At 49.1% G+C, this 12,049-nt stretch overlaps 1 protein-coding gene across 1 annotated transcript in view; it reads right to left on the reverse strand.

The window, feature by feature from the left end:
• LOC143973870 (WD repeat-containing protein 97-like) overlaps positions 1–12,049 on the reverse strand; it is a gene marked incomplete at its 3' end in the record, with an annotated part of 76,990 nt that overhangs the window by 32,551 nt on the left and 32,390 nt on the right. Inside the window, 2 exon segments of the mRNA XM_077474740.1 lie at positions 157–278; positions 4,494–5,083. Of these exon segments, the coding sequence (XP_077330866.1) occupies positions 157–278; positions 4,494–5,083 (712 nt within the window).

Below are 12,049 nucleotides of genomic sequence, written 5' to 3' on the forward strand. Positions count from 1 at the left end.
ATTTCTAACCATATTAGTCATATCACTTCATGATTATTACTGAAAATACATTTATTGTATAGATGCTGAACAAAGCTGGTCTAAAGGGTCAGTGTACTACTCCCTATTTCTGGGGTCAAGCACCAAATACTGTGATCTGTCAGATCTGTTCATTACCTGTATGTCCAACAAATACAGCTATGAGCTGCCCTTCACCACCCCACACTTTGACAGTGCAGTCTCTGGATCCTGAAATCAGCAGATGGAGATTCTCAGAGTATACCAGGCTGGATATTAATCTGTCAGGAAAACAAAACCTGTTATACACGGCATCCAAAGACTAGTGACCCAACCCCCTCCAACCCAACAATCCTACAGATGGAGATTCTCAGAGTATACCAGGCTGGATATTAATCTGTCAGGAAAACAAAACCTGTTATACACGGCATCCGAAGACTAGTGACCCAACCCCTCCAACCCAACAATCCTACAGATGGAGATTCTCAGAGTATACCAGGCTGGAAATTAATCTGTCAGGAAAACAAAACCCATTATACACAGCATCCAAAGACTAGTGACTCAACCCAACAATCCTACAGATGGAGATTCTTAGCCCTTGTACACACGGTTGGACATTCCGACAACCAAATCCGTCGGATTTTGTCCGAAACTGTTGCATACACACGGTCGGACAAAGTTGTCGGAAAATCCGATCGTTCAGAACGTGATGACGTTATTTCGTTACGACGGGACTACGTTCAGGCTAGTAGCCAATAGCTTTGGTGTAGGAATTTGATCTGAGCATGCGTGGCACTTTGTCCGATCGGAATTCTCTACACATGATTGGACAAGGTCCGATCGGATCATGTTGTCGGAAAGTTTTGTAGCCAAGCTGGAAAACGTGGTCCGTCAGATATTCAGACGGAAACAGTCCGATGGAGCCCACACACGGTTGGATTATCCGACAACACGGTCTGATCGGACATTTTCCGTCAGAATGTCCGACCGTGTGTACAAGGGCTTACAGTATACCAGCCTGGAAATGAATCTGTTTCAGGAAAACAAAGCACATTATACACGGCATCCAAAGACTAGCAACCCAACTTGACCCAACCATCCAACAGATGGAGATTCTCAGAGTATACAGACTGGTAATTTTCCTGTGTCCGGTAAATAAACCCATTATACATGACATCCAAACACTAGTAACCCAACCCAACAATCCTACAGATGGAGATTCTCAGAGTATACCAGGCTGATAATTATCCTTTGTTAGGAAAATAAACCCATTATACACGGTATCCATAGACAAGTGACCCAACCTATCCCAACCCAACAATCCTACAGATGGAGATCCTCAGAGTATACTAGGCTGATGATTATCCTGTGTCAGGTGAATAAACCCATTATACACAACATCCAAAGACTAGTGACCCAACCCAACAATCCTACAGATGGAGGTTCTCAGAGTATACCAGGCTGGTAATTATCCTTTGTTAGGAAAATAAACCCATTATACATGGTATCCAGAGACAAGTGACCCAACCCAACAATCCTACAGATGGAGGTTCTCAGAGTATACCAGGCTGATAATTATCCTTTGTTAGGAAAAAAAAACCCATTATACACGGTATCCAAAGACTAGTGACCCAACCCAACAATCCTACAGATGGAGGTTCTCAGAGTATACCAGGCTGATAATTATCCTTTGTTAGGAAAATAAACCCATTATACATGGTATCCAGAGACAAGTGACCCAACCTATCCCAACCCAACAATCCTACAGATGGAGATTCTCAGAGTATACTAGGCTGATAATTAATCTGTGTCAGGAAAATAAACAAACACATAGATGGCAACCAAAGACTAGTGACCCAACGCAACCCAACCCAACAATCTTACAGATGGAGAATTTTCAGAGTATACCAGGCTGGTAATTATCCTGTGTCAGGAAAACAAAGCACATAATACAGGGGTTCCAAAGACTAGCAACCCAACTTGACCCAACCCAACAATCCTACAGATGGAGATTCTCAGAGTATACCAGGCTGGTAATTATCCTTTGTTAGGAAAATAATCCCATTATACATGGTATCCATGGACAAGTGACCCAACCTATCCCAACCCAACAATCCTACAGATGGAGATCCTCAGAGTATACTAGGCTGATAATTATCCTTTGATCAGTCCATCTGCATGGATGGTTTCCATAGGTCTTTACATAGTAAGATTGTACAATCAGATTGTAAAAATGTGTGGCCAAGAGAATATTTTTTTTTTTACTCCAATTTTCTTGCAGTTTGATAGATTGATTTTGTGATGTAGATGGGATCCTGAATATATCAATTCGCTATAAATGGGGAAAGCGACATTACTTTGGTCTCTATAAAGTAGAATGAGATTGGTTCCCATCTTCCAACACTCTACTTCCTGTGTGTGTCTATACAGGACAGGAAGTTCTAGAATGGAGACTACTGATCATCATCTGCAGCTTTCACACCTTTCACACAAGGGTACAGTATACCAGGCTGATAATGAATCTGTGTCAGGAAAATAAACACATTATACAGTAGACGGCATCCAAAGACTAGTGACCCAACCCAACAATCCTACAGATGGAGATCCTCAGAGTATACCAGGCTGATAATTATCCTTTGTTAGGAAAATAAACCCATTACACATGGTATCCATAGACAAGTGATCCAACCTATCCCAACCCAACAATCCTACAGATGGAGATCCTCAGAGTATACCAGGCTGATAATTATCCTTTGTTAGGAAAATAAACCCATTACACATGGTATCCATAGACAAGTGATCCAACCTATCCCAACCCAACAATCCTACAGATGGAGATCCTCAGAGTATACCAGGCTGATAATTATCCTTTGTTGGGAAAATAAACCCATTATACATGGTATCCATGGACAAGTGACCCAACCTATCCCAACCCAACAATCCTACAGATGGAGATTCTCAGAGTATACCAGGCTGGTAATTATCCTTTGATCAGTCCATCTGCGGTAATTAATCTCTGTCAGGAGATTTACTAAAACTGGAGAGTTTAAAATCTGGTGCAGCTGTGCGTACAAACCAATCAGCTTCCAGGTTTTATTGCTAAAGCTTATTGGAAGAAGCTGAAGGTAAGCCTGGATCACATGGGCCAAATATTGGCCGGTATCAGCTGGTTCAACAGAAACCAGCCAACATTCGGCCCGTGTGTACAGCTGTCCTAACAGATGCCAGTCTAAGGAGAAGCTTTTATCAAAGGGACATGCTGGAAATCCATTGGCAGCCAATGGCTATGACCACTGATCAGTGTGTCCTGGTGGGTGGACGGCCCTCCAGACAGAACAAAATAACTTAGCGGGTGAAAGAGGTGCACTAACATCTAATAGTTAGTACTGTGAACTCTCTGTTGTTGTTTTTTTCGTTCAGCCTTCTGGGTTGAACAAAACAAGACTCCCTGTGTGTACCCGCCTTTAGAATCTGATTGGCTCCCATACACAGCTAAACCAGATTCTGGAGTGCTCCAGTTTTAGTAAATCTACCCCAGTGTGTCCTAATAGCAGTGGATTTGTACTTTTTCCCCCACTCTTCTTATTCAGTTGTCAGAAAGGCAGTAGGAGGATGAAGCACCCATAGTGACAGTTGTGTAATGCTGATATGGGAACCTGTCTTATGGGTGTAGCACCCTGGAGTTTAGTCAGGGAGCTCCTCACAAATTTACTTGCCAGGAGTAGTTATCCTGGTTGATTGATAGAGATCTATTGATTTCTCCCTAAGTTTGGCCTTGTTGCACTTTTCTCTTCTACCACTAGTTGGCCGGGTACTTGGTGGTACTAGATATGAGAAGGACAACCCAAGGTCAGGTTATGGGTATATGGGGTATCTCAGCCAATGGGCAGGGGTTTTCTTGAATCCCTTGGCCTGCTGGGAGCGCCTATATATTCTGGTAGAGTCAGGCGATCCTATGCCACCTGGACGGCTGTCGGGGTGGACGTGTGTCGTATGCCCCACGCTGCTAGGCCAGAGATTGGGTCTATCATGGCAGCATCTGGCTACCAGGCTGTGTGAGGGCCTATCCAGAAGTAAGAAGGCAGCGCAGGGTTGGGATTGCGGTTCGCAGTCCAACCAAAAGTGATGGTTCTGTCGGCCGGAGAACCTGTCATGGTCGGAGGTAGAGGGGAAGCTTAAAAGGGACCATCCACCTTATTAGCAGGGACCACCATGAGAAACTGCAGCAAGTACCGGAGCAGTATTCTCACCGAACGGCACGGTGGACAATCAGAAAATTTCAAGTCAGGGACCCAACCTGCGGAGGTGACACTTGCAGAGCAGCCTTGTGTGGTCATTAGAATGTAAGCTCCTGTGGTACAGAGATTGATGCGTCCAGTTCTGCGTTTTCTGTACCTATAGATATACAAACCCTGGGCCTGCTACTCATGGATTTACTACAAGACAGCTCAGAGGTGGACACAGGACAATGCTATACTGTAGGCGATATTATGCACCTGAAATGTAGATTCTTCCTCCGTCTCACCAGAGTTCCGTCCATCAGACTAAATTCCCACACGCTGGTCCCACACGCAGCGAAACACGTATGTGGATTATCTGATTCTCTATCTAGAGCAAGAACTTCAACTTTGTCCTGATTCTTCATTGACTGACTCAGCGACTTCTCCCAGATCAATTTGTGTCCACTGTGACTAAACCTCCAGATGGAAACCCCACCAACACCTCCAGTGAGCAAGAGGTTCTTCCCTGGATCATAGACACAGCAGAGGACCTCTTCCTTCACAGGGATGTCTGACACCAGGGTGAAAGTCTTGTCTAGCAGTAAAAGCCCCTGCTGGTTCCAAGCCACGTAGAGCTGGACACCAGCTGCATACAGCAGAGCAGAAATTGGCAAGGACATCTGTCTCTGGCTCTGGACTCGGCCATCTTCATGGTGCACACAGACGTTTCCATCAGAGTCCAGGGACACCAGACAATGCCGCCCCACCACATATCTCACACATTTCAGTCTGGCAGGGAAGGCGAGATGACGTACAGGCTGCAGACCATGTGTGAGCACCAAGGGTTTCGCATCCTCCTTCCTCATCTATGGACCAAAAGAAAAAATAGAGAGTTTGTATTATATACTCAATTCTTACTATCGCACTTGTCACCTGTAGAGTGTTCCTCCATTCTACAGGGGCAGAGCGTGTTTAGCCCAATCAGGCTCTTCACTGTTCTGTACCAGCCAACCAAACACTCCGCCATCCAACCATACGCTTTGCCATCCAATCATATACTGTGCCTGTACCATCCAACCATACACTGCGCCATACAACCATACACTGCGCCATCCAATCATACACTGTGCCATATAACCATACACTGCGCTATCCAACCATACACTGCGCCATCCAACCATACACTGCGCCATACAATCATACACTGCGCCATATAATCATACACTGCGTCATCCAACCATACACTGCGCTATCCAACCATACACTGCGCCATACAATCATACACTGCGTCATACAACCATACACTGCGCCATCCAACCATACACTGCGCCATCCAACCATACACTGCGTCATACAACCATACACTGCGCTATCCAACCATACACTGCGCCATACAATCATACACTGCGCTATCCAACCATACACTGCGCCATACAATCATACACTGCGCCTGTGCCCTCCTACCATACACTGCGCCATATAATCATACAGTGCACCATACAACCATACACTGCACCATCCAACCATACACTGCACCATCCAACCATACACTGCGCCATACAATCATACACTGCGCCTGTGCCCTCCTACCATACAGTGCGCCATATAATCATACACTGCGCCATACAACCATACACTGCACCTGCACCATCCAACCATACACTGCGCCATACAATCATACACTGCGTCATACAACCATACACTGCGTCATACAACCATACACTGCGCCATCCAATCATACACTGCGCCATATAATCATACACTGCGTCATACAACCATACACTGCACTATCCAACCATACACTGCGCCATACAATCATACACTGCGCCTGTGCCCTCCTACCATACACTGCGCCATACAATCATACACTGCGCCATACAACCATACACTGCGCCTGCCCCATCCAACCATACACTGCGCTATCCAACCATACACTGCGCTATCCAACCATACACTGCGCCATACAACCATACACTGCGCCATCCAACCATACACTGTGCCATACAATCATACACTGCGCCATATAATCACACACTGCGCCATACAACCATACACTGCACCATCCAACCATACACTGCACCATCCAACCATACACTGCGCCATCCAATCATACACTGCGCCTGTGCCCTCCTACCATACAGTGCGCCATATAATCATACACTGCGCCATACAACCATACACTGCGCCTGCACCATCCAACCATACACTGCGCCATATAATCATACGCTGTGCCTGTGCTCTCCAACCATACACTACGCCATATAATCATACACTGCGCCTCCAACCATACACTGCGCCTGCTCCATCCAACCATACACTGCGCCATACAATCATACACTGTGCCTGCTCCATCCAAACATACAGTGCGCCATATAATCATACACTGCGCCCTCCAACCATACACTGTGCCATCCAACCATATACAGCGCCATATAATCATACACTGCGCCCTTCAACCATACACTGCGCCTGCACCATCCAACACCACATATCTTACTTCTAGAGGACAGGTGACTGAACAGCTCATACCTTACTTCTAGAGGACAGGTGACTGAAGAGCTCATACCTTACTTCTAGAGGACAGGTGACTGAACACCTCATACCTTACTTCTAGAGGACAGGAGACTGAACAGCTCATACCTTACTCCTAGAGGACAGGTGACTGAACAGCTCATACCTTACTTCTAGAGGACAGGTGACTGAACACCTCATACTTTACTTCTAGAGGACAGGTGACTGAACACCTCATACCTTACTCCTAGAGGACAGGTGACTGAACAGCTCATACCTTACTTCTAGAGGACAGGTGACTGAACAGCTCATACCTTACTTCTAGAGGACAGGTGACTGAACACCTCATACCTTACTCCTAGAGGACAGGTGACTGAACAGCTCATACCTTACTCCTAGAGGACAGGTGACTGAACAGCTCATACCTTACTTCTAGAGGACAGGTGACTGAACACCTCATACTTTACTTCTAGAGGACAGGTGACTGAACACCTCATACCTTACTCCTAGAGGACAGGTGACTGAACAGCTCATACCTTACTTCTAGAGGACAGGTGACTGAACAGCTCATACCTTACTTCTAGAGGACAGGTGACTGAACACCTCATACCTTACTCCTAGAGGACAGGTGACTGAACAGCTCATACCTTACTCCTAGAGGACAGGTGACTGAACAGCTCATACCTTACTCCTAGAGGACAGATGACTGAACACCTTATACCTTACTTCTAGAGGACAGGTGACTGAAGAGCTCATACCTTACTTCTAGAGGACAGGTGACTGAACACCTCATACCTTACTTCTAGAGGACAGGAGACTGAACAGCTCATACCTTACTCCTAGAGGACAGGTGACTGAACAGCTCATACCTTACTTCTAGAGGACAGGTGACTGAACAGCTCATACCTTACTTCTAGAGGACAGGTGACTGAACAGCTCATACCTTACTTCTAGAGGACAGGTGACTGAACACCTCATACCTTACTTCTAGAGGACAGGTGACTGAACACCTCATACCTTACTCCTAGAGGACAGATGACTGAACACCTCATACCTTACTTCTAGAGGGCAGGTGACTGAACAGCTCATACCTTACTTCTAGAGGACAGGTGACTGAACAGCTCATACCTTACTTCTAGAGGACAGGTGACTGAACAGCTCATACCTTACTCCTAGAGGACAGGTGACTGAACAGCTCATACCTTACTTCTAGAGGACAGGTGACTGAACAGCTCATACCTTACTCCTAGAGGACAGGTGACTGAACAGCTCATACCTTACTCCTAGAGGACAGGTGACTGAACACCTCATACCTTACTTCTAGAGGACAGGTGACTGAACACCTCATACCTTACTTCTAGAGGACAGGTGACTGAACACCTCATACCTTACTTCTAGAGGACAGATGACTGAACAGCTCATACCTTACTCCTAGAGGACAGGTGACTGAACACCTCATACCTTACTCCTAGAGGACAGGTGACTGAACAGCTCATACCTTACTTCTAGAGGACAGGTGACTGAACAGCTCATACCTTACTTCTAGAGGACAGGTGACTGAACAGCTCATACCTTACTTCTAGAGGACAGGTGACTGAACAGCTCATACCTTACTTCTAGAGGACAGGTGACTGAACAGCTCATACCTTACTTCTAGAGGACAGGTAACCGAACAGCTCATGAAGTATTACAGGGCGAGAGGTAAAATTGTTACCAAACGTGTGAAACGTGAAAATATTAAACAAACTTTTCATCATCTGGCCTCATGCCCACAGAAGTTTTTACAGCCGCTTTTATGAGCATTTTTTTTTTTTTGAAGAGCCTCTCCATGTTAGCCTATGGTCTCATGCCCACTATGGCATTTTTGAGCTGTAAGTGGCATGGGCATTTTTAAGCTCAAACCCCCCCCCCCAAAAAAAAAACGCAGGACCAGTGCGTTCTGAGGCTCCAGCGCTAGAGCTGTAAAAATGGCAGTAAAATGTGTTAAACGAGGCTTAACGCTGTACATCCAGCGTTATGCCTCATCCAGCATTTCTCAAAATCAATGGTTCCCTATGGAAGCCCATTGATTTGAATAGAAGTCTCACCAGAAGTCAGATCAAGATGATCTGACTTGTGTGCTGAGAATCTTGAAGGCAAACCCCATCAAAATTTTGCGTGAGGTTCCCCCCAAGATCCATACCAGACCCTTATCCGAGCACCCAGCCCGGAAGGTCAGGAAAGGGGGGGGACAAGCGAGTGCCCCCCTCTCCTGGACCATACCAGGCCACATGCCCTCAACATGGGGGGGTTTTGTGCTTTGGGGCAGAGGGGACCCCTGAGCCCCCCCCACCCCAAAGGACCATGTCTCCATGTTGAGGACAAGTGCCTCTTCCCAACAACCCTTGCCCGGTTCTTGTCGGGGTCTGCGGGTGGGGACTTTAACAAGGGGCTCCCCAGATCACAGCGCCCCACCCTAGGTGAATGAGTATGGGGTACAACGTACCCCTACCCATTCACCTAAAAAAAAACAGACCCACTACACAGGTTTTTAAAGTATTTTAGTAAAGCAGCTTCAGCTCTTCTCCCTCTTCTGGCGATGTCTCGGGTCCTTCTTCTCTCTGCGCTATCTTTGGCTCTTTTGCTGGGTCTTCTCCCTCTGTTCTTCTTCTTGTTGACTCTACACTTTCTCCCAATGTAACGCTGGGTCCGCCATGTGCAATGACTTATATTGGCATGGGGCGGGGCCACCCGATGATGTAAGTTAGAGGCCACGCCCCTTGTGAAGTCATCACACCATCATGCCCAGGGTGATGACATCACAAGTAGATCATTGCACATGGCGAACCCTGCATTACATTGGGAGATTGTGTTGGGTCAACATCGGAAGACGAAACAGAGAGGGAGAAGAGCCGGAGAGGGGAGAAGGACCGGCAGAAAGAAGACATCATCCAGGGAGAAGAGCCGGAGAGGGGAGAAGGACCAGTAGAAGGAGAAGGCATCGTCCAGGGAGAAGGACCGGCAGAAGGAGAAGGCATCGTCCAGGGAGAAGAGCCGGAGAGGGGAGAAGGACCAGTAGAAGGAGAAGGCATCGTCCAGGGAGAAGGACCGGCAGAAGGAGAAGACATCATCCAGGGAAAAGAGCCGGAGAGGGGAGAAGGACCGGCAGAAAGAAGACATCGTCCAGGGAGAAGAGCCGGAGAGGGGAGAAGGACCAGTAGAAGGAGAAGGCATCGTCCAGGGAGAAGGACCGGCAGAAGGAGAAGGCATCGTCCAGGGAGAAGAGCCGGAGAGGGGAGAAGGACCGGCAGAAGGAGAAGACATCATCCAGGGAAAAGAGCCGGAGAGGGGAGAAGGACCGGCAGAAAGAAGACATCGTCCAGGGAGAAGAGCCGGAGAGGGGAGAAGGACCAGTAGAAGGAGAAGGCATCGTCCAGGGAGAAGAGCCGGAGAGGGGAGAAGGACCAGCAGAAGGAGAAGGCATCGTCCAGGGAGAAGAGCCGGAGAGGGGAGAAGGACCGGCAGAAAGAGAAGACATCGTCCAGGGAGAAGAGCCGGAGAGAGGAGAAGGACCGGCAGAAAGAGAAGACATTGTCCAGGGAGAAGAGCCGGAGAGGGGAGAAGGACCGGCAGAAGGAGAAGGCATCGTCCAGGGAGAAGAGCCGGAGAGGGGAGAAGGACCGGCAGAAGGAGAAGGCATCGTCCAGGGAGAAGAGCCGGAGAGGGGAGAAGGACCGGCAGAAGGAGAAGACATCGTCCAGGGAGAAGAGCCGGAGAGGGGAGAAGGACCGGCAGAAGGAGAAGGCATCGTTCAGGGAGAAGAGCCAGAGAGGGGAGAAGGACCGGCAGAAGGAGAAGACATCGTCCAGGGAGAAGAGCCGGAGAGGGGAGAAGGACCGGCAGAAGGAGAAGACATCGTCCAGGGAGAAGAGCCGGAGAGGGGAGAAGGACCGGCAGGAGGAGAAGACATCGTCCAGGGAGAAGAGCCGGAGAGGGGAGAAGGACCGGCAGAAAGAGAAGACATCGTCCAGGGAGAAGAGCCGGAGAGAGGAGAAGGACCGGCAGAAAGAGAAGACATCGTCCAGGGAGAAGAGCCGGAGAGGGGAGAAGGACCGGCAGAAGGAGAAGGCATCGTCCAGGGAGAAGAGCCGGAGAGGGGAGAAGGACCAGCAGAAGGAGAAGGCATCGTCCAGGGAGAAGAGCCGGAGAGGGGAGAAGGACCGGCAGAAAGAGAAGACATCGTCCAGGGAGAAGAGCCGGAGAGAGGAGAAGGACCGGCAGAAAGAGAAGACATCGTCCAGGGAGAAGAGCCGGAGAGAGGAGAAGGACCGGCAGAAAGAGAAGACATCGTCCAGGGAGAAGAGCCGGAGAGAGGAGAAGGACCGGCAGAAAGAGAAGACATCGTCCAGGGAGAAGAGCCGGAGAGGGGAGAAGGACCGGCAGAAGGAGAAGACATCGACCAGGGAGAAGAGCCAGAGAGGGGAGAAGGACCGGCAGAAGGAGAAGACATTGTCCAGGGAGAAGAGCCGGAGAGGGGAGAAGGACCGGCAGAAGGAGAAGACATCGTCCAGGGAGAAGAGCCGGAGAGGGGAGAAGGACCGGCAGAAGGAGAAGGCATCGTCCAGGGAGAAGAGCCGGAGAGGGGAGAAGGACCGGCAGAAGGAGAAGGCATCGTCCAGGGAGAAGAGCCGGAGAGGGGAGAAGGACCGGCAGAAGGAGAAGGCATCGTCCAGGGAGAAGAGCCGGAGAGGGGAGAAGGACCGGCAGAAGGAGAAGGCATCATCGAGGGAGAAGAGCCGGAGAGGGAAGAAGGCATCGTCCAGGGAGAAGAGCCGGAGAGGGAAGAAGGACCGGCAGAAGGAGAAGACATCGTCCAGGGAGAAGAGCCGGAGAGGGGAGAAGGACCGGCAGAAGGAGAAGACATCGTCCAGGGAGAAGAGCCAGAGAGGGAAGAAGGACCGGCAGAAGGAGAAGGCATCGTCCAGGGAGAAGAGCCGGAGAGGGGAGAAGAACCGGCAGAAGGAGAAGGCATCATCCAGGGAGAAGAGCCGGAGAGGGGAGAAGGACCGGCAGAAGGAGAAGACATCGTCCAGGGAGAAGACATCGTCCAGGGAGAAGACCCGGAGAGGGGAGAAGGCATCGTCCAGGGAGAAGAGCCGGAGAGGGGAGAAGGACCGGCAGAAGGAGAAGGCATCGTCCAGGGAGAAGAGCCGGAGAGGGGAGAAGGACCGGCAGAAGGAGAAGACATCGTCCAGGGAGAAGAGCCGGAGAGGGGAGAAGGACCGGCAGAAGGAGAAGACATCGTCCAGGGAGAAGAGCCGGAGAGGGGAGAAGGACCGGCA

The sequence above is a fragment of the Lithobates pipiens genome, unplaced genomic scaffold (assembly GCF_037356315.1).
Source record: "Lithobates pipiens isolate NorthernLeopardFrog02 unplaced genomic scaffold, aLitPip1_a1.2 Scaffold_126, whole genome shotgun sequence".
Taxonomy (NCBI): domain Eukaryota; kingdom Metazoa; phylum Chordata; class Amphibia; order Anura; family Ranidae; genus Lithobates; species Lithobates pipiens.